This window comes from Squalius cephalus, assembly GCF_949319135.1.
Source record: "Squalius cephalus genome assembly, chromosome: 23".
Taxonomy (NCBI): Eukaryota; Metazoa; Chordata; class Actinopteri; order Cypriniformes; family Leuciscidae; genus Squalius; species Squalius cephalus.
In genome coordinates this window covers 20395881-20420525 of record NC_137144.1, presented here as the reverse complement: position 1 = coordinate 20420525, position 24645 = coordinate 20395881, and the positions used below count along the sequence as shown (strand labels likewise).

At 38.6% G+C, this 24645-nt stretch overlaps 2 protein-coding genes across 4 annotated transcripts in view; one reads left to right on the top strand and one right to left on the bottom strand.

The window, feature by feature from the left end:
- ntrk3a (neurotrophic tyrosine kinase, receptor, type 3a) overlaps window positions 1-24645 on the bottom strand; it is a 215508-nt gene that overhangs the window by 171122 nt on the left and 19741 nt on the right. For all 3 annotated transcript variants that reach the window (XM_079859110.1, XM_079859111.1, XM_079859112.1), the window contains exon 2: window positions 1003-1077. In XM_079859110.1, the coding sequence (XP_079715236.1) occupies window positions 1003-1077 (75 nt within the window). The remainder of the gene's footprint in view (window positions 1-1002; window positions 1078-24645) is intronic.
- On the top strand, window positions 2824-3756 carry LOC307151226 (olfactory receptor 8G17-like; the record flags this gene model as incomplete). Its single annotated transcript, XM_079859120.1, has 1 exon — window positions 2824-3756. Exon 1 carries the CDS (start codon window positions 2830-2832, stop codon window positions 3754-3756), a length of 927 nt encoding a protein of 308 aa, XP_079715246.1. The 5' UTR covers window positions 2824-2829.

Genomic DNA, 24645 nt, shown 5'->3' with positions numbered 1-24645 from the left:
ATTTTCTTATGTTTTGAAAAAAAGTGGTGGTCTAAACAATAATTGTTGACAGAATATTCATCTATGGGTGACCTATTCCTTTAAAAAAGTATGTTCGCTGCCTGCTTTACACGGGCGGAAATAGCACAATGTGTCTAACAAATATCACTTTTTTTTTACGAATAAGGTGCAATAAGCCAAATTTGCATCAAAAGTTCAAATAATGACTATATTTACTAAATTGTGGGTGAAAATGACGCAAGTTTTTGCATTAAAATAGTGTGCTAAATGTTTGATGAACCTGAATTTGCATTAGAATGCAGGAAGAGCAAGAACGCAAGCATATGCAAATTTCAAATTTCATGCCCATACCAAACTTCAAGTTTCACATTTTTTCAAAATATCGGAGACTGACTAAAGTCCTAGGAGTAGTTACTTATGCATTTTGAATGTTTTATATGTTATTTATTAAAAACACAAGCCCCAGTGTGTGACTCATGTTGTGGATAAATTCACATGCTAAAAGCCTAGAGTGATCACACATTCACTGTGGAGGAGGAAAAAATCCTTGAATCTTCTCAGCTCAAAAAAATCCCTCCTGTGCCAGACCGTGACCAGGTTCTGCCACGTCACCTTAATAGTGCGGGTTACAGTTAACTGCTAATGAGAACCTTATTAATCATTTCTCCATTAACCAGTAGAGCTGTAATAGGAAGGAAGAGGAGGTTTGAGTGGCTCTTGTGAGGGAGGAAGCCCTACTTATGAAGAGCCAAGTAAAGATATGTGCATCACCGTACTGAACGAGGTAAAGCAAGTCTTGACCAGATGGAGAGTGTTGGGGGATGTAATTAAATTTTCTGGCTACTTCAGCAGCATTATTTGATCATTTTAAAGCAGGCCTTGGGGAGACACTTTTTATGTGGGACTGGCGAGAAAAAGCCACTGTGAAACTCGCCCATGCAAGATTGCAATCGCTAGCAATACGTTCCTGCAGATGTCAGATCAAAAAGATGTGGTACTCACAGTCTCTGAAGCCCAGTGTACAACTCCATGTCAACGCCTCTCAACTCCTGCAAGCCCGACCAGTTCTCAATGTGTCTGCAATAACAAATCCAGAATATAGAATTAGAAGATATGCATCTAGAAATTCTCATTAGCCTGCAGAGAAAGGGAAGATGTTGTAATTTGTTAAAAGAACGAAAACTAATCAATGTTTCAATTTATCATACGGTACAAGTGGATTTAGCACATCAAGTGTATTACATCATCATAATAAATGCACAATATGTAAAACAGATTATCTTTTTTAGATTTGCTAAAGACTACATTGTTGCAGTGTTATTAAATTCTTTTATTTATTTATTTAAAGTATTTTATTTAATTAAGAGAGTGTTAGTTCAAGGAAAAAGTAAATGTAAAAATAGTATAAATGAGCATGCACAATTATCCACTGGGAAATAAAATAAAAGCTCCAACTGATGAAGAACGTCTGATAAAGGCATGAAACGTTTTATTAGATCCCGAAGAACAAAAATAGACCGTGTTCATGATTTTTATCAGTACTGGTGCCAGTAGTTGACTGAAATAACTAGACCTCTTCAGCGCAGCTGCGACAAGAGCCAGCTGGCATCATCACTTTGTGAATTAGCACCCATTAAAACACAAGCCTCTGATTAATAAATGTTTTCAGAAGTTTCACCAACGCCATAACTATGTTTCTAGAAGTTACCCCAGCTTGAACACTTTGGGCATCCGCTGCTAAACGCTGATAAACACAGCCGCTCAGAAGACAACGAGGCCATGCCGGCGAGTAGACGCAAATCAAAGTGAAATGAAACTGAGTTCTGTGTATCACATTTTAATGAAATATTAAAATCTTAAAACCAGTTAACTATAACTATTAATTTCATTACGTAGACAACAAAATATCAAACAAAGAGGCATCTACAACCTTTGCTTGACCAGGCTGTTTAATGGAAAATACAGGTGGTCATTTCCCATTCACATCCATTTATCAGAAGCATATTCTCGTCTCTTCATTTTTATAAGTTACCAACGTCACAAGCTGACACTTTGCATTCTGCGAACATCAGGATCCAGCAGAGTAATTAAGTCAACATGCATTGTACTCTTACCACAAATAGGTAAGTATTATAATGTATTGTAACTGTCGTTATGATTATTTATCAGATGTAAGGCATTATGTAAGGAATAATGCATGTATTATAATGCATTAAGAATACCCTTGCATTATAAATGCACGCTTCATTGAAAGTGTTGCCAAAAAACACGCCCCCTACAGGTAACTAGAGCAAGGCCATTTCAACATAACAATATCATTACAGTTTCAGTGGCTGTGTTCATGGCAACCAGTTGGTCATGTCACTATTGGATGATGACAGTGTCACATTGAACCGCATTTTTAAACGCAAAGGCTGGTAAGTATTCTTCAGAAAAAAGTAAGTCACTATTCATGTAAACCTAAATACTAAATTGACTGCTAATTAGTTAACTTGAAGCAATCTGTAAAAATAATCAACTATCTTGGTATTAATTTATAGCAACAACAGACTGCAGGTTCTTTGATTTTAAATTTGATTGTGTTACTATGATTGATTGTGTGGGGTGCAATTTAATATAGACCATGAAAACTGATCAGACAGCAACCAATGTGATTTACAAATAATATATAGACTTACATATGGAAATATGTTATAATTAGATTTTACTGTTTACAGCAACATATTTTTTTTGTATATTCTTCATATAGCAGGGAACATTGTATGTAGCAACTGCTATTAATGATGATTACAGGTCTGTGTGATGCTGTTTGCAGGTTTTGAGCGGCCAATGGACAACCTGACATTCACAAACAGCATTCTCCTCGTGGAGGGACTGAAAGTTACACCTCAGTCTTCCTATCCTATTTTCATCCTGCTTCTCTTGGTTTATATATTCACAATGGGATGTAACATTACACTTATAATCCTGATCTCAACTGAGAATAATCTACATCATCCTATGCATTTTCTGTTCTGTAACCTTCCAGTGAATGGTATACTAGGGACCTCTGTCATGTTGCCACGCTTATTGCAGGACATTTTAAGGGAAGCCTCAGAGCGTTACATTACATATGTGGAGTGTGTTGTTCAAGCATATTTTGGGCACATATTTGCAGCTGCATGCCACTATGTGCTGAAGATCATGGCCTTTGACAGATATGTGGCTATATGTAATCCATTGCAATACATGACTATAATGACCAATAAAATGGTTATTAAACTATCAGCATCAGTTTTCATGGTGTCTATTATGTTAGGTCTCACTATACGCCTGTCTCGCTGCAGATCTAAAATTGAAAACCCTTTCTGTGACAATACCTCACTGTTTAAACTGTCCTGTGAAAATGTGGTCATAAATAATGTGTTTGGAATAATTTATACTGTTATTGTCTTTACCTTCTCACTTGGGTCGGTGTTTATAACATATACCAAGTTTGCTTCAGTATGCATAACCAGCAAAAACAAAGCACTCAACACCAAAGCCATAAAAACATGTAGTACTCATATAGCTGTTTATATCATCATGTTTGTTTCTTGTGCCACTGTGGTTTTTCTCCATCGTTTTCCAGAATACTCTGACATAAGGAAATTAGCTAGTATAATGTTTCACATTGTACCACCAGGACTAAATCCTTTAGTATATGGTCTACAAACCAAAGAAATAAGACAAAAGTTTGTAAAGTTTTGGTACAGAAATAAAGTTAATCTGAAGTAAATTAATTATAAAGAAAAAAAAAACATAAAAAAAATGCCATTTTCTCTGGATGAAAATGAGAATATCAATAATATTGTAAAAGTGCTACTGTGAAAATTATTTAGCCCATACGGTACTTTTTCTCCACAAAATAATCATGATCAATAATCATGAACACCCCGAAAACGCTTTTGATAACTTTTAATCAGCCTGGTATAAAAGATGATCTGAGCCAAATTTGGTGAAGATATTGCAAATGTTGCAGAAAGACACAGTATATGTGAACATTTTTTGTCGTTGATGTAACATGTTCTGTTAAAATTAGTTATTGTCTGCTTCATATCTGTAAAATCAGCTTGAGTAGTTTGAACTGATGATTGTTTTTGATAATGCAAAACAACAAATTGTGTGTTTGATATGGAATAGTTTTCATCAGCACTCAGCATTAAGAAAAAAGGAGAGCAGAATGAGGATCACTCACAGCTCTTGACCAAATAGTTTTTGTAGCATATTTAGTTCATTCAATGAAGAGTATGCAGTTTTTTGCTTACTTGTTTGTGTAATCGTGTGTGTGTGTGTGTGTGTGTGTGTGTGTGTGTGTACTCGTCTACCTATCTAAGTGGGGACCTTGGTGTCGTTACACACTCACCAACATAAATGTGCCCTGGATGTGCATCCCACAAATCTCCATCAACTGCAAGATGCTATCCTATTAATATGGGCCAACATTTCTAAAGAATGGTTTCAGCACCTTGTTGAATCAATGCCACGTAGAATTAAGGCAGTTCTGAAGGCGAAAGGGGGTCAAAAACAGTATTAGTATGGTGTTCCTAATAATCCTTTAGGTGAGTGTGTATATATATATATATATATATATATATATATATATATATATATATATATATATATATATATACACATATACATATGCAACAGTTCAAACGCATATCATTCATGAAAATCATTCATAATATTATTTTTCTTATTTAACGCTCTCTCTTCATAGATACTTTCTATGCTTGGTTATGCAGTCCCTAACAATTTACTTGCCATTGTTATGTGCCATTGCCCACACACACATACATGTCTATATTACTAACAGAGCACTATCGCTCTACAATGGCCAAAAGGGGACTCTCTGACCGATGTCTACCTATCCAACAGGTGACTCCCATCAAGGTTATTGTAGTCTGGCATTTTTAAATTAGTTTTTATTTTAATATCATTTCCAATAAATTTCAGTTAGTTTAATGTTTGCAGTTTACAGTTAACTCTTGTGAAAACCTCTTAATAATAAAAATAAAATAATAGTTTGAGGATGAACAAAGAACCAAACATATGCAACTAAAAAGTACAAATGATTCATTCATACTCATTAATATTAAAAATTAAATCTTGTTAAACATGGTGTATAAGAAAAGGGGAAAAATGTGCGTGATTATTATGATTATTCTTTAAGGTTGTTTCTATGATTAATCCTTTCAAACATTATTCTTGTATTGATTTATGCTTTTTGTCTATTGCATTGTTTAAAATCATATACTCATAGTTATACTCATATCCAAATGTTCTATTCAGACCAGACATTTAGTATAGGCCTACTTCTACTCTGACAAATGTAGCCTACATCTATTTCTGGGCTAGACATGCTATTTGTTTTTTCCGTTTTCTGCTCAGTGTGGTATCCAATCTAATATGTGTGGTTTAGTTTCACATGAGATGGTTATCTTACCTGGAATTAAAGGTTGTATCAGCGATTTCAGGCCCAAACATAAATGATCACATTCATCTAATCTTTCCTAACGATCCGCTAGCTACCCGCCCCATAAGCATGCCATCAAAAAAACACGTCTCTGTAGGCAGCCTAGATCTGCACACAAAAACAGTTGGTTTCACCACCCCTCAAAACCAAAATAAATAGTGTTCCAACCAATCACCGACAGGGGTGGGTGTTGTGAGGTTTTGCGCTCGTGCACGGCTGTATATGATGGCTTCACGTGAAAACCTCACAACACCCACCCCTTTAATGTACAGCTGTATTTGCATAAAGTCTAGTCATGATAGAAATATTTAATTGGCTATTTCTGCTTCTTAGGGCTGGTTCACACAGAAAACGGTTTTGCTTGGAAAAACGGAAAAAGACGCGGGCAGTGTAATGGGAAAAATGTGCAATGTCTCGAGACATTTGTCGTTAGTTTTGTTTAGTTTTAGTTTTTCATTTTTGTTGAAATTTCTATTTTATTTCAGTTTACGCAAATGTTTTTTGACCAATAGTTTTAGTCTTAGTTTCATTTTTCGTTTACGAAAAAAACCTTGACTCCCATAGCCTGCAATGGAACTGTGTGTGTGTGTATATTTAAGTTCCCTTTCAGTCGGGTAACTTTCGACTTAGTCGATCGTACCGACTGATGGGATCACGCCAGGGAGCCAGATGTCTTCGATATAGTATACAAATCAAGCCAAATGAGCTTTGGCAGGTGCGCAATCCACGCCCCGCCCTGCAGCACGGGTATAACAGGGAAGTGGATGCACCCACCATTCATTTCTTTTCGCTTTGGAGCCGATCGGTTGTTATGTCAATATCTCTGAAAGTGTACTTTAATAACAAGCCTGTGTGTGTCGGCACTTCTGTTGGAAGCTCTCCCAGTGCTGACGTTACAGCGTGTGGCAGCGGTGATCGCGAGCTTCTGAATCTCTTAACTGCTGTTCTCACAGCAACCTTTGTGTTTGTTGGCTGACGGTCGGTTTAAGGGTTTCCCGTCAGTGTCGCCGCGGACATCCCTGTGACATCCCTGTACATTTGACATCCCCACCGCGGATGATTCCCCCGTGCTGTCCCCCCTGGGTTGTACAGCATGGCCTGAGTCAGATCCACAGTCGTCAGCTATGCTGAAACGGGCCGCCGAGGCTGTCGGGCTCGAGTGGAATCCTCCGCCCGGGCCCGCTCAGTCTCGGCTGGATGATTGATTTCTTGGAGCGGGTCGGGCTCTGCCCACCGCTCCAGTACCTTTCTTTCCCGAGATGCATGGGGAGCTAACCAGGTCATGGAAGGCACCCTTTACTGCCTTAAGTGACCAGGATTGCTCCTCCCCCCTCGCTACCCTTGAGTGCGGCACGACGAGTGGTTATACGGCAATCCCTCTGGTGGAGCAGTGGTGGTGGTGTGGTGGTGGTGGTGGCGCAGTGGATAAGACACATGCCTTTGGTGTGAGAGACCCGGGTTCGAATCCACTGTGAGACACCAATGTGTCCCTGAGCAAGACACTTAACCCCTAGTTGCTCCAGAGGCGTGTGACCTCTGACATGCATAGCAATTGTAAGTCGCTTTGGATAAAAGCGTCAGCTAAATGAATAAATGTCAATGTCAATGGAGCGGTCTGTTCTGGCACACCTGTGCTCTTCGGAGCACAAGTGTGGCAACCTGCGCGATCGGCCTGGCAATGTCCACTCTGGTGGTTCAGCAGCGCGATCATTGGCTCGGTCTGGTTGATATGGAGGATGCGGACAAGGTTCGGATCCTGGACTCCCCAATTTCCCAGACAGGGTTGTTCGGCGACGCTACAGATGGTGGTGCCCAACAGCCTTCTGTAGCTCAGTCGCAGGTGGAGGAAGCCCGACACACCCTGCCGCGACGGCCTGCTGAGCCTCTCACCCCGTCGCTGCTAGCAGTCACTCCACCAGCACGTTGCCGAGGGCACCCCCCTAAGGCAGCTCAGCCTGTTAGGCCCCCGCCACAGCTCGGGCCTCAACATAGAGCTAGCCGTAGGCAGGCTGCCAAGCCTGTGTCAGATCTTGCCAGTCCAGGAGGCAAGAGTAAGCGTCCCTCATACAGGCCACCCAGAGTACAGTGGTTTCCGAATTGCCAAAGGGACAGAAATTCTCAACCCTGGGTTTCAAGAGGTTCAGATTATCAGACACCCCAGATCAGTCTGGCCTGCCTCAATCCCCTCTTGTGTCGCCAGTTGGCAGATGAGTACGGTTCAAGGACCCAGGTTTGCCCCCTTCCGTACTCAATGCCACCAAGTGGAGGCAGGTTCGTGTGATACGTACACAGACCCCCCTCCGCACTGCCTTAGGGCCCTCCGGGTTGGGTCCCTGCCCTCCACTTCGCTGCCCTCCTCCTGGTACGTCAGTGGTGCCACGAGCCCCCCTGGCCAACCAGTCATTTGCAAACCAAAAATTAGCCTGGATAGATCCAGGAACAGAACATCTGTGGAGATTTCCAGAGATCAAGGAGAATGAAAAAAGAGACTTATTTCAGTGTAATTCTATGTGGAAGTTGCATGTGTTGTAATGGTGATGTTCAAAGCAGGCACACATTTACAAATGTTTCAAATCGCTAAACAACTTTTCTAGTTGGGGGAGAGACCGGAACGCAGAGAAAAACTGTTTTCCTAATCAATGGCGTACTGTGAAATGTGGTTTTTGGAAGCCCTTGGGTTTGAAGGACCCTCTTGGCTGCAGGAGAGTGTTTTCCAGTGTCAGTGACGGAGGGTTTTAGATGAACAGCAGGAGGCTTCTGCCTCACCAGCATCTGTCTTCAGCTGGCTCATGTGCCATAGAGGACAGCCTGGAGACATATGTGGATATACTGTACCAGAACCTCATTATAACAGTAAACAAATATCAATGAGATAAACTATTACAAAGAGAAGAAGTGGTGCACTAATGGAATACAATAAATACAATGATAAATAAATAAAAGAGTAAAGAAACATTCATGGTTCTTTTGTTATTGGCAAGAAATGCAGGCAGGAATTTACTACAGTCAGTGTTAAACGGATCACAATTATCCCCCGGTTTAAAAAAAGAGTCTTATACTAGTCCCAGACCAAAACGCATGTTTGAGCTGTTTTAACTGAAAGCAACTTGTACTGACATTTCTTAAAATATGTCAGTGCCACTGTTTTGTCTCAAGATGCTCACCAGTAATGTTTTTTTTTTTTTTTTCTACACATTCATAAAAGCTAATGTCCTAATTGAATGAAGGCCTAATCTTTACTTTGCTTTTTGGCAAAACAAATTTTGTCACGTCATATTGATTTTAAACAATTTACTCTGACAGAAATGGCATTTCATTGTTGTCAATATTGTATTACTTAATCTGAAGATAATATGCAAAATGATGAAAACCTCTCAACGGTAACTGGACAAACTTTTAGAGAATATTAAAAACACTTCGAAAATGTAGAATTTATAACATTATAGAATTTGTATATTATAAACTATTATTTCTGTCATGACAACTCTTGAAATGTTTGGCATGATAATGGATATGACAATGTTGATATGTTTGGTCTTGGCAGAATAGATCTGCTACACTGCTGTTATTGCTGCTTCATAGCAAGTACAGCACTTACTACTGTCAATACATACACAACATGCTGCTGCTGCTGTATGATATAGCATGCATGAATTATCCATAGCAGATTTATACAGGTGGAGCTGGGGAAGGTGGAGGGTTTCTGAAAGTGCGCTGCAACTGCTACAGCAAATGCTGACCTGGGGTGCGTTTCCCGAAAGCATCGTTGGCCAACTATGGTCGCAAGTTCCGTCGTTACCAATAGAGTTCAATGGACATTGCGATGAACTTGCGACCATAGTTGGCCAACGATGCTTTCGGGAAACGCACCCCAGTATTTGAAGGTTGAGCAGCGAGCTCATTGGCTACTGATACAGCAGGAACCAATCAGCTGTAAAAAATACTGAAAAAGTATACCAGATTTCATAAAAAACATTAAGCAGCACAACTGTTTGCAACATTGATGATAATAAGAATGTTTTTTGAGGAGCAAATCAGCATATTATAATGATTTCTGAAGGATCATGTGACTCTGAAGATTGGAGTAATGATGCTGAAAATTCAGCTTTGACATCACAGAAATAAATTAGAAATATATATTTATATAGTATTTTTGATAAAATAATCGCAGTCTTGGTAAGCATAGACAAAAATCGTCTATTTTGTTTTCATTATTATTGATAAACCCAAAAGAATCTTTCATCAACAAACATTTCTAATTTCATTGGCTGTAGTTCACCATTACTCGTTGTCTGGTGCTCCCAAACGACTAGTTTAAATTACCCACAATGCAATTACATCTAAGCTAATGACAAAGCGTTTAATTGAGGAGAAAGCTGCCACATCCCCTGGAGCATTTGGCTCGTCAGCGATGCAAATTCGCGCACTTGTAGTTTGCTGTCATGGAAATGCGATTCCCAGAGGTCTCCCCTCTCGTCCGCTGACAGGAAGTGCCGCTTGGCATCTGGTGGCAAGCGAATCGAACGGTGTAGGCCATTTTGCCACACTCCTAAAGGAATCCCGAGTCTTAATCGCTTATTTATCTCTGGCACTTAACGACAAATGATTTAAAACTTCTGGGATTTGCCACGGTGTCATGCTCTCGATACTGTCAGTTCAATCATTCAGTGGCTTAGGCGCTTCTCTCTCCAGATCACTCATTCGCTCACACATACACACACCCAGATGCTGTTTTTCTTGACACCGCGGTAAGCAGCTGCATGACACACATCTCGGATAGATGTGCCCGGGAAATTACGAGCTGCTCTCCATCTGTTGCTAGCATCAGGTTTTCTGAGCTCGGCTTGCACATATTTACATCAGCCGTAGAAATTTAACAATGTCCATCTCTGGTCTGAACATGCCGACCATCTACACTTGATCTGTGTCTGTATGAGTGGGCGAGTGTGGGTGCATTTATGAGAAAAACAGACCAAAACCGGCACAGAAATGGCTCGACGCACATCCCGATTGGTTACTACGCATGATTCTGCTCGTAAGTGATATTTATGGCAAGTTGGATTGTGGCTCTTTGAGCTTTGAGAAGATTGAGGGGCTGTCTTTTCATTGCATGGATCTTATGATATGGCAATCGTACTAAACCAATTCTACAAATGTGCTGATCTCAAAATTTTACCCAAAAATAAGATGGTCATCATTTACTTTACATTTATTTAATTTTGAAGAATGTTAAACTGACCATATAGTAAAACGTCAAACACCGTTGTTAACTAAAACTGCTTTAAAAAAAAAGTGCCAATAATAAAAAGCACCATATTTTAAAGGCATAGTTTGCACATAAATAAAAATTCTATCATCATTTACTCACCATGATCTGCATGCATGTAATTCTTCAGCAGAAAACACAAGATATTTTGAAGAATGTTGATAGTTTTGGTGAAAATTGACTTCCAAAATTTGTTAACAAAGAAGTCGTCTTCATACAGATTAGGAACATCATGGGGTGAGTAAATGAAATGACACCATTTTTGTGTGAACTATCCCTTTAAAACATAGAGCACAGGTCATGTTGGACTACATTTTTGGTGCTTTTACAGCAAATTTCTGGTACTTTTTGGGGCTTCACAGCCTCAGTACCCATTAAAGTTCATTACATTCTGAGTGAACAGTATCGCACAGAAGAAAATGATACAGGTTTGGAACAACATGAGGGCAAGTCACACCTGGCTATCAGGATGATTTTTCACAGTTCTTTGAGTAATCATCAGCATTTCTTTAAACGCTGACTAGATTTTGCAGATTGCGCTTAAATAGAGAGTTGAAGACATGGAGAAATCGAAAGGTGAAGTTGGCGGATGGACTAGACAGATCCGAAAGTGTGAGCTGGGTTTTCGCCCCTGTGACTAACTGACACATCGACTAATTGATGGGTACATTGATTGTACTGTGCAGTTTCTAAATGACCAGTAATGAATAAAAGAGCAGACCCCAGGTGTCTAAAGAACAAGTATCTAAAGTAGACACGACTTCCTGTGAATCCTCTGTACACTTCCAGACCGATTTGGCCTTCTTCAGTCATATTATAATGGATTCATAAATCTTTCTAGTAAGCATACATAAAACAATCTTAACAAGCATTCCTGTGAGGACTCATTAAATATGTGCAATGGTTTTCCACAATAAACATTCATGAGAGCTAAAAGCTTCTGCAGAAGGCCACAGAATGACTTGAATTAATCACAATTCGGTTTATTGTAGAGATGTAAGCATTACTTTTATGGTGAACCTATCTTTTGACACTTCAAGACTGCCTTAAAAAAAACATGCTGCCATAAAACTTTTCAAATTCACTCAAAATGCTATGGCTTATATTGCTGTCATATAAGGAAATGGTTATTGTAAAAGAAACCGTCAAACTTGAATTTCCTCCATCCATAAAATTTCCAACCATAAAATAAAGGATGTTTTCTATATTCCAGACAAAAGCATTATATCTCCGTAACACTGTCACCTCAGCTCTGTTCTGTACGACACAAAAGGAGATATTTTGTAGAGTGTCCAAGCTGCTCTTTTTCATCCTAGAAAAATAAAAGGTAATTTGGGTTTGGAAAGATGTGAGGGTGAGTAAATAATGACCATATAAATACACATCCATTCTGTGAACAACAGCAAAAAAAAGCTGTTATCTAAGACAGGTCCCTTCAGTGAAAGGGAAGCCCTACCTTTTGCATTCTCCCCACATCAAAAACCACTATAAGATATCTGTTTTTTTGTGAAAACCAATGCAGAGCTGCAGGTAACAAGATAAGCATGTCTTGTTTTAAGTCCCAAGTTAGCATTCAAAAGCTTGAAGCAACGTGAAGCGGAAGTCAGACATGAGCATATTGCTTTAAATTTGCATCTATCACTATCCACACAAATTCAAGTCTGACATAGCATTACATAAAATGCTATTGAGAGTGTTCTACAATATTGACATGACCATATATCTACAAAACAATGCAATGGAAAGTAGTGTCACGATACACACAAAAAAAAGCCTTTTTTAAGATTTATGCATTAATTAATAGTACAATCCCATCAAATTGACTTTAATAATCCTTACAAATTAAGAATTTTAAATGAGTGAAAAAAAAAACTAGAGTGTAATAAAACATTTTTGTTTAAATCTTAAATTTAAACTTTTTTTTTTTATGAATAAAATGGCCCTATTCCCTTGTTCCATTAAGATTTACACAAAATGTTTAATTAAGCTCTAGTATTTTTACTTATTTAAAATTCTTGATTCATAATATGGATCATATGTAAGGATTATTCAATTTAATTTGATGGAATTTTATTAATTAAAATGCGTAAATCTTGAAATCTTATGACTTCGATAGGATACCTGACTAAAATATCTCGATGCTACTACTGAACCGATACCATGACAAAAACCAAAAACAAAAGGAAAAGTTAATGAAATAATAGATGACCCACATGGAACTTGTACAATTCGTTATTTTATTTATAAATAAATAAAAAAACCTGAAATCTCTCATTTAAGAGCAATTAAAAAAAACTAATTGCTGTAATGTTGTCAAAGTTCTCAGCTTGGGAAATGTGCATGTATGACCTCTGATCCAGTTCATAACAAAATGCTGATGCTCATGAGAAAGATTTTCATCAGGCAAGCCCTTTCTGTTTCACACAGGAGAATTTCTTATGACATTAAATTTCACAGAAACAAAATTACCGCTGACCGAAGGTGCGTTCTCTGCCAAGAGCAGATTGCTCTATGAATAGCTAAGGAAGTACATAATCACATCCCAAACCTCCAAAAACTTCTAGTTCCATCTCCGAAATGGCGTCGCAACAGGAGGGATTGGTCTGCGTTTCATAAATATTCCAGTATTGGAGATCTGCATATGCGCTCTGTTTGATGTAGGGAACCTGAGAGACGGAAAGAAACGCTGGGAGACTGCCAGCTCTAAATCTTTCCTTCACTTCAGCTTTAGGTGAAGAATGAATACAAAGTCATGGTGAGTTACTGAACCATTCCAATAATTAACTTCATGTAGCAACACGCTGGCGTAGCGAGATCTGACAACCCAACAAAACTTCATTTCTCTTTCTATTGTTGTTCCTTCCCTTCTTTCCTTTCGGTCGTCAACATGACAGATTCACAGCCAAAGCTATAGGAGTCCAGATCATTTATTTTACACATCAATGATCCAACTTCTTTGCACTCTGAAAGGGAATGCTAAAAAATAAACAAGGAGCTAGAAATCAAACACCAAGCAAGCAATATCCAGGACCCACGGATGCTGATGCGTCTGGGACCAGCCTTTGATGAAATATAGGACTATAATAGACTTGTTGGCATTACATAAGCAAAGGTAAAAAAAAAAAAAAAATAGGTACAATTTTAAATATTACCAAAGCCAAGTCTAAAAAGCTTCCACTAACCTTTAAAACACTACTTTTTTACATCGACTCACAGAGTGTTCTTTTATTTTCATTTAGATGTTATAAAAATGAGTGCTTCCTATAAAGCTGGATTGTGTCAAGGTTTGCATGGTTCATGGCATCACGCCTTGCTAAAAGAGTTTAGCATGAACCTGAAATGGCCAGACTCATGTCTTGCCAACAAATCCCTCAAATAGAACTGAGATTTTCAGTACTATGACATCTACAGAGGGAAACTCTGACCACAAGGTCAAAAAAACAGTTTTAGCTAAGCTGACCTTCCACTTTGTTGCAGAATTCGCAATAAAAAGCACCAGACTTTATGCCACAGAATTTCAATCATACAGCAGAAGTATGTTTTACATTTATGCATTCCACAGATATTTTAAGGTATATTAATCAGTACGTACAACTGCTGGGAATCAGTATCATTATCTTTCATAAAAACTAAATAGACAAAAACACACTATGCAACTTTTTTTTTGTTTAAACTAATCCGCAGTCACACAGGGCCGAAGCACAACCAAAACAATGTTCTTCTGCAAAATGCTTGCAGTTTTGTTTTTTAACTGCTAGGGAGTCATAAGTGGCAATGTTCCTTAAAAAGTAAAAAATAAAAACTGAACTAAAACAAATTATTACTCTAAAACTAACTAAAATTAAATTAAAATTGATCCATGGTATATAAAACTCAAAACCTTTACAACCCATCTGTACATTACATTACAGTGTTAATTTAGCATTTTTATATATTATTATAGCATTTAATAATATTTTAAATTAGATGTTTTTTAAATCATTTTTCCCTTTTTGTAATAATGTTTATGTATTTTTGTATTTTTTTATATATATATTTCTATATATTATACACAGTCATTAATTTTAATCGGTTTTAATTTTAGTCATTTTAGTGCTTAAACTTTTCAGTTAGTTGCCCAGGCAACATTTTTTCACCTAATTTATATCTAATTTATCTTTATTTCAATTACAAAAAAATATTTATTTCTATAAACAAAAAATTAAAACTGAAAATAAAAACTAAAACTAACAATGATAGACTGAAAACTAAATTGAAATTAAAATATAAATATAAAAAACTTTAAAACCCCTGTTGGGAATTGAACCTATGACCTTCGCTATCCATTAAAAAATGGAGTAGGGTTTACTTTGAAACAATTTTCACTCAGAGTAAATTTAACAAAAAAGTATCACACTGAATTAAACATGAGATTATGAAGTAGAAAGACTGAAATCTTGAACAACTTTAAAAAAATAATTTTAACATCATGCTAAAGCCACAGGAACAGGCTACACAGGAAATAGAGCTATAAATATAGTTAACAATGACAAAAATGACCACGTATGGAAACATAGTGGTGAAAAAGATTCAGGGATTGAATCCCAGAATCCCAGCCCTGGTTCAAAGAGTAGCGACAGTGCAATGACCTTAACTCAACTGGGTGCGGAAATTACAGGGGTGACACTGAGGATCTGAAAGCCATCAGACAAACTTGCACTGCTTCTCAAAGCCTCATTTATTGGCTTGAAAGAAACACAGAATGCTTTTTTGCGGCCGGACCCCTGTGGCAATCCGTGAGGCTAAGCCGATGACTGCGCTCTAGCCAGAGATGGAAGAGAAGGCACAGGGAGGTGCAGAAGAGCCGAGGGAGGTCGTTTGGCCTTTTCTTTTTACTCCCTCCATCTCTGCCGCCCCTGATCTCAGCGGTGAAGCCGCCCACTCGCTCAGCTGTTCTCTGAAAGCCGCAGGCCGCAGCTTTCAAGACCGGTTTTGCAACCACCTACAGAACCAGCCTACATGAAGACAAAAAAACAACACCCCAATTGCTCAAAAAAGCAATTTAATCATAATAGTTCTATACTGTAGTCCAAACACACCTGATGATCGAAAGCAGGAAGGTGGTATGTGCTGTAAATATCACAGGAATCGGTTCACATGAACACGAACGCTAGGCATATTAGCATACTGCTTTTATCCCAGCGCCGCTGTTCTGGATCAACAAGCCCTCAGCAGCATGAGGTACGGCCATATTGTGCTGAGTCTGCAATTTATTCCGGCCCGGGTTGTAAAAACAAGCACATATCGGAAAGCAATGATGCAATTCCAGCTCGTGCTGCACCAAACATATTCATGCTTTAAAGTAAGAGGGACAAAACACAAAGACGTGTTTACCAGATGCACACGACTGACACTTGATTTTCAAATGTTTCTTGATTCAAAAGGTTAAATGTTCACTAGCAAAAGTGCTTTGCACTGATGTATTGTAGTTACCATATCACTGTAAATAAACCTTAATGTTTGTATTTTGGTAGAATTTTACAGTAAGGTTCAATTTGTTTATCTGTTAAAATACATTTTTAACATTAATCTACAATATTGTTCAAATGTTTGGGGTCAGTATGTTTTTTTTTAAAGATTAAATTGATCAAAAGTAACCGTAAAGACATTTAAAATGTTACGAAATATTTCTATTTTAAATAAATGGTGTTCTTTTGAACTTTCCATTCATCAAAGAATCCTGAAAAAAAAAAAATGTATGACGGTTTCCACAAAAATATTAAGCAGCACAACAGTTTTCAACAATGATAAGAAGAAATGTTTCCTGAGCACCAGATCAGCATATTAGAATGATGTCTGGAGGGTCAGGTGATACTGAAGCCTGGACAGCTTTGCCATCACAAGAATAAATGACATATCAAAATGTTAAAATAGAAAACTCATTTTAAATTGTAATAATAGTTTACAATATTACTGTATTTTTTGATCAAGTAAATGCAGCCTTAGAGAAAACACCTTTTTAATAAATGCTGTAAAAAATGTTAACGTAATAAATAAATAAATATCTAGTTCAGTCATGGAACTCTAGAGGGCGCAGGCTGATCGCTCCTTTCCATGCAATACACTGTAAAAAAAATTCTAACCCTCCCAAATCAAAAATTTCACGTGACCGATAACATCTAAATTTCTATAAAAATAAATTTACAGATTTTCACTTGGGCCAATTGAAATTTACAGAATTTCACTTGGGCCAGTTGAAAAATTTAGATGTTATCGGTCACTTGAAATTTTTGATTTGGGAGGGTTAGAAATTTTTTACAGTGTAAGCAATCACATCATTACCACATGGCCTCTGCTAATCCTGTGGCCAATTAGATTGCTTGCTCAACATTTAAATAGTCCTAAACATTTAAAGAGTTCCTCTGAACCCCTCCACCTCCCTATCTGCAACAGGATTTATGTATGTCTATTTATGCAGAAGCAGCAGCATATCTTACATGCTCACAGCTGTGATCTATCAATTCAGAGAGCTGTCAATTGAAATAATGTTCATTGTTTCATTATGATGATTAACAAATGCAAACAAATAGAACCTTATTTTTTTCTTGATCATTTAAAATGAGCTGAAATAGTCCAAAAGTGCTGCATGTAAGGCTGCATGTGAATACAGCTGCATCCTCAAAACCATAAATGGGAAACTATCTCATTCATTGAGTTCCATTAAACGTTCAGGGTCACTGTGGACAGAGAATACTAAAAGAAGGTTTCCATGGAAACACTCCTTTTGTTTGAATATTAGCATCCTATTAGATCTTGCTAAACAGGATACAAACTGGTAAAGAAAACTTAAGGTGCATCAATATAAATATGCTTTAGTTAGGACTGAAAGTTGGAATAAAAACAATGAATTGAATAAATTACATAATATCTTGACTAATTGTGTTTGTTATGCTATATTATGGCATCAGAAAAGAATACCTAACGCCCATCACGTCGGGGTAAAAGATTGCATCAGAGCAAGAAAATCCTCCGGCTTGCTTTTGGATCCTCAGGTGGCTGAAATGACCAGTTGGGTGGGTCGGCTATAGTTCAGTCAGTGCAGGCTACAGGTCTGAGCCAAATGAAGATGCAAACAGGATTAAGATGGCCTCATGTTGTCATCAGCATTTCAGTTAACGCTGAAATAGTCCAGAGCATGGCATGCCACTAGAGCCGTGCTGTCAGGAGAAAATAGGGGATCATATCCTTCTGGCGCCAGGCCACATGAGCCCTAGCAGAAAGAAAATAAAGGGGCAGCCACTGCTTAGTGTAAAATAATGGGTTTTAAGTGCCTCCCATCTGCGAGGCCCAGATAAATAGCCATTGAAAGAGAAACTTAAGTCAGCCCTGCTGAGGGAAGTTATTGCTGTATCCTTTAAAAATTAGACTTTATAGCTTCATGATTGGGCTTTATATTTTATCTCCAGGTCTCACATCTTTTGGGTCTTTTATGAGATTTGTATCACACACGCATGTTAGCGTGCAAGCCCGAGTCGGTTATCTTGGAACCTCAATGTAACAAAGCTTTTAAAGCAAAGCTAATCATAACGCTTGAAATAACACTTTCATGTTTACACGCGAGTGTATTCTGGAAGCTACTGGCTAATCTTTGGCCCTGTTTACACTTGGTATAAAGGCGTTTTGGTCAATTGGGTCACAAGTAGACGAGGTAGATGACAGAAAGATGACATACATAAATGAAGATATTTTGAAGAATGTCGGTAACCAGACAGTTGATGGACCCCATTGACTTCCATATCAACTATTTGGTTACCGACATTCTTCAAAATATCTTCCTTTGTGTTCAGCAGAAGAAATAAATTCATACAGGTTTGAAACAACTTGAGGGCGAGTAAATGACGACAGAACTATTCCTTTAACTCTGTCAAATAGAGACTTGCTGCTAAGGTTATTTTATGCTTAAAAGCTGTCTTATCTCAGTTTTCATATTCATATTATGTATTGTCTCAGGAGAAAGTGAACTGCAATATCTAAGATAAAAACTCAAATAACACTTAAGATTTAAAGTAGGTACACTATACAAGTGCACACTTCTTTTTTACAGGGCACACACACAGAGTTTTACAGATTTGGGTTAGAAATAAAGAAAACTAGCTTTCCAAAAGTGCAACTTGACAGTGGTTACAAACCTTCCTTTTTCCCCCATCTACTGTATGTATACTCACAGAAATCTAGCATGTAGGCACACTAACGCTACACTGCTGTGCTAAGCTAAAAGCACACTAGCCTAACTGTTTTTCACTTTCTCTCCAATTTCCGAGATAGGTTTGTCACTGCTAACAAAGCTGCTCTTTAGTCACTTTTAAGTCTAATAACGTGTCAGACACCATAGTCGTGCTTGTTGGTTGTCTATGTGCCTAGCGGGCCGTGATTTATTTGAAGTCCCACTTCAAACAATGGCTAGCCTCTGGTGAAGCTAATATATGCAATGTCCAATGTCACTGTGATTTTTACAGATTGGAAATGAGAGCTGGCATTAGCATTCTCCTGGCCGAAGAGCATCGTTCGGCTGTAGCTAATGTTTTAGATTAACACTAAACCCAATTACCATTTCAGGCCAGAGAAATCAAAGAAAAGTGTAAAAATGCTCTCATTAGTCAGAGCATATGACATTGTTTAATCCTCATTAAAGACTCGGGCCTCTTAGAGCTGTTAAAAAAAATAAATTATGGTAAGATGTACCGAGCCAGCCTAAGAAGCACATTTACTGCAGTATGTCACAAATCTCCATGAGTTTATTAACCGGTGAAGACCAGCTGCCGTAATAGGAAATGAGAGGGCACCGATCATCGAACAGCACTCAAAACACTCAATTGTCTTTTTATGAGGTTCAAAAGGCCTTTGAAATTAATAAACGTCACTTTTAATGAGTTCAACGGATCAGTGATGTGTGCATGTTGCAAACACAGACGCGCACACTCCTTCTGTTGTCGTACTCGCGGCCAAATTCGCCCCGTCTCTGCCAGCGAATCCCACCCGAGTCTCAAACTGCTTAATTAGATCTGCAATAAAAGCGCAAGCTGATCTTATTGATTTGATCTTGTTTAATAAATGTGACGGAGCTGATTGGAATAAATCAACCCAGGCTTTGATATGGCATTGCTTCTTGCACATATTGCAACAAATTCAAAGTGAATTTTCCAGTGAGTGGCGCTAAAAGCGCGCTTCATAGTTATTAGTTAACTAAAGAAAAACATGAAATAAAATGAAGATAACTGAAATAAAATACACCAAAACTTATTTTATTTCAACGATGCTAATATAACGCCATGTTCAGTTTATCCGAAACAGAAACAACAACTCTTGTTTCAAGGGACTCGTATCCAAGCACTCCGCATCACAATTGCAATGTGTACCAGTTGAGCTTCAGAACAAGTTTACTACATCAAAAATGCTGTGCATATGGAGCTGGTTATGTGAATGTCAAATGTCAAAATGTATTAGTTTACAAATCATGCATGGTAAAAGCGTTTTGGGGTCATAACATTTTGCAAGGAACTGCCCCATAAGCATAATGTATGTGAATAGGAGTTAAAGTTGTTGGTGTGTTACTGCCTCTAGTGTTCATTTCAGCTGGAAAATGCAGTGAATTGCATGTATAGATACGTTATAGATACGTCCAGTGGACCGTTTTCACATTTCCAGGGTTCTCAGAAGCAGAAGTCGTCATAGTTGGGTAAACCTCTATAGTAGTGAACAGAAAATACAACAAATATATTTTTTTGTTCCATATACTCCAAATACAAAAGAAAGAAAAAAAAACATGATAGCATTACTATTGGGGCTGCAGGATATTGTAAAAAACTAACATTGCGATATTTAACATATTTTCTGCGATATGAAAACAATTTCACCAGATAATATGAATAAAGAATTAATGATTCTAGGATGATTGAGGTGATTTGGGATAGTGCATCTGCATAGAAAATAATAAAAGTTATTTTCTCTTTCTCTTTTGTTGTTTGATTAAAATTGGTGACAGACAGCAGCAGGACTATTAGGCTGCTGTCACTTTAAGACAAATGAACGGATCCTATATAATGATACACATCCTTTTATTTCTCTGTTGTTTACAACACATTACCAACTGTGTTTGAGAGGGTACTCTCCGAGATGGGCATTTTGACTCGATCTTGCGTGCACGTGTCCGTTCAAGCTCAAAGAGGAGGAGACCTGAATTTGGTGTTCACGTGTTATCTGTGCCAGTCTTCTTGCACTTGATGTTTAAACTGACAGGACTTAAAAACACATGCAAATGATAAACTTTCACTCTATGAGGGTTAAACTTTGCAATTAATCAGAGAATCACAAGTGATTCTGAACCGGAACCGATCAACTACTGTATGATCCCTATATTTGACACCACACATCCTGTGATGCGACTATCCATGTTCCTATGACTTTCCAAAAGAGGGAAACAATGATGAGAGATTGATTACAGTGGACAGAAGAGAAAAATATGTCAAATTAGCCTCAGCCTTTGTATTGCAAACACCCAAACAACAGCATTAACTAGTTTTCTGTAATTGAATGCACAACCCAAAGTATAGTGTTATAAATGCATGTTAAATTTAAAAAACACTGCTAGATTTATGATGTTAATAACTGTGGAAACACATCATCACAGTCTGTGAAAAGGTTCCATGAGCCTATGTTGGAATGGCGTGAAACACATGGTCAGCGAGTATGGATGAGCGCCTCCGCTGTGAGGTGGCCAATCAATGTCACGCAATTCAAGTTCCGACAGGGCTTAGCAGGAGAGGAGGCGTAAGATCGTAGCATTGAAAATGACGGTTTTCACAAAACCGTCTGCATTCTCCGCCTCTGAGGTCAGACCTGTCTGTGTCACAAAGCGAGCTATAAACAGCAAGCAAACATAAGGCATCACGACCGCTTTCATTTCATCCGTCGCAGAAGCCTTAAGCACCTCGCAGTTTGTGTCCAATATCATCAGTATTTTTTCCTCACCAAGGCCGCGCGCTTCCTGCCTCCAGAGCGCGGCGAGGGGGAGAGTGATTGTGCGCCTCGTGTGTGTGTGTGTTTTTGGAGTGGTGGGAGGACGGGGATGAGTCATAAGAGCAGACATGATCGCGGCAAGAAATGTAAAAGAACCCATCTGGAGGATCTTATGATCGCACATGCATATAAGTTGTTGAAATAGGCCGGCTGAGAGCGCGTGATTGAGAAGCTCCCCGGGTCTGCTCGTAGCTGCGTGTGCGAGGCGTGATTGAAAGCTCTCCGACAGCGCACAGGCACCTTTAAATGATTGATTGTGCATCCAGACTGACAAGAGGACCTCGTCAGCAGCGCTGCGTAAGCTTGGCTTTGACTGACCGCTTTCACACCACCTCACTCCCACCCTTGTCCACCCCTGCCTGCATGACCGTGGCCACACCGTTTATTACCTGTATGCTGCGAGTAGGCGAACTGGTTGCACTTTAGAAGATGAGGAGAGACCGGTGTGCCAAATTCTGACTCCAGCCAGATTATTATTACCACACACCCCCACCCCCCCAGTCCTCAATATAGCCTAGGTAGGTTTAGGATTAGGCATGGAGGTGGGGTTTAGTTATTATGATGTTTCTAGCATGTTATGTTTGGCAAAAGTTCTACTAACCCTAATTGATGGAGTGTGTATACTGTAGCTTTTCATTTCTTAAACAACCATGTAGGAAGACACATAATGGCCATATTCTTGACCAAAAATTGATGCACCTCTTGATGGAAATAAAAGTTGTGATGTTATTTCCATCAAGGGGTGCATCCATTTTTGGTCAAGATCTTGTATTGACAATGCAAGAGCGCTCTGTAAAGTCTCCTCCAGCACATCCCAAAGACTTTCAATGAAATGAAGGTCTGGACTCAGAAGTGCCAATTCATGAGTGAAAATGATTCTTCATGCTCCCTCCCAACAGTCTGATTAATCTTGACATTGTGATCCTGGAATATGGCCATGATGTGTCTTCCTACATGGTTGTTTAAGAAATGAAAAGCTACACACTCCATTAATTAGGGTTAGAAGAACTGTTGCCAAACATATAACAAGCAAGAAACATAATAATCACTGATCCAATCATAGACTCTTAAGCATTTGCCTATTTAAATTCAAGCAACGACTTTTTTTTTGTTGTTTTTTTGTTGTTTTTTTGGCCACGCAGTGTACACTCTCTCACACACACACACACACACACACTATAATTAGATGTTGTTTTAGTCCAGGTAAAATTGCCTAAAAGGCTATTTTCTTTTTCAAAAGACAAAAACTATTTTAAACCAACAAAAACAATACTGACTGGGTTACGACCCCCCTAAACTAGACTGGCTTCTTCCAGTTGCCTGATCAACTGCTGCACTTTCAGCGTCAAACACTTACATTCCATTGAACGAGGATCAAAACACACTGATTACATCCCCCGCACATAAATACACACACACACACTAAACCCTGGCAATGCAATCACCCTTGTTAGTGGCCACTGCAGAGATATGGCATGCATTTCAGCGTAAGACATTCTTTTCTACGCACAGCTCCAGAAAGCAGAATGAAAAATTGCATTTCATAAACTCAATCTGCCCTGTTATTGCTTTATGGCGTGTGCACTAAATCGTCTATTATGTGGATCTTAAGGTGGCACATAAATTCCATACATTACAGCGTGTTATTTTAGATTAGGGTGACTGCAATAACGCATCCTCGGGGCTGTCGGAGACAACACGTTTCTCATTTCCCATCTTTTATCAACATGTGGCTCTATGAAAAAGACGCACAAGATTTAATTCTCCTGAATGGAGACACAGGCCCAATATTATCTGTTCACATTATGTAAAACATGTCTAAGTGATCGACATGGGAAAGATATGATTATGTTCAGAACATTTCTAGGTCCCGATTCAACAGGAAAATAAAAAGCTGGAGCATAAAAGCGGTCAGAGCACAGTCTGCGCTTTTTCTTATGTAATATCTTTCGTGATTGGCCAGATCTGTATTCTACGCCCCTTTCTTTGTTCTTTCAGCGTGGGCATAGTGTTTCTTCTCTTTCCCCACAGTCGTCTCATTGTTGGGTCTTGGGTGGAGTTGTTTGGAGGGGGGGTTAGGAATTGATGGGGGTTCCAGCTCTTTAAACTAGATTAAGCTGTACTGATGACATTCTCTGAAGACTCTGTAAACATGGGAGAATTGTAACGGCCGCAAAAACCCAGTCACAGAGACTTAAAACATAAATAAAAGGAGTAGAGTGCGGATTTGGGGATTAGGGGACCAGTGAGCCGTGTGAGGGTTTGTTGATAAAAGCAGTCTGTGTGAAACAGAGAACTTCTACACACTCACTCAATGTTAATGTTTGTGTTGCAGGCCAAATGGTGTACAGGATTTGTGCTTTTCTGTTGTTATTTAGTGACTACCTTATGCTAAATGTGCCAGGAGTCTGTTTTAGCCAAGTGCCACATCTCATTGAGATCAAGTTTTCTGACATGGCCACTTGTACTGTACTGGATGGTGTCGTGGACTGAAGCCTGAATAACTGGAGCTGGATACAATAGTAGCTCCAAATGCAATATTTATTTGCGCATGACCATGATAACTGATTGATTTAAGGATCTGATCTGATCGAGTATGTCCCTCACTTTACAAAAACACACCCATTGAGTGCACGCACACACGACTACGTGATGTAGCCTAGCTGATTAGACTAGCGCGCGTTCACATTTAGAGTGAACATTTTTACTGCGTTATTTAGTCTATTAAAATACATTTAGAGTGCTCACAGATTCCAGATACGGGGCAAAAATGCCCCTGTATGTCTTATATATTTAAATATTTTAATATAGTTAACCAATATTTCAC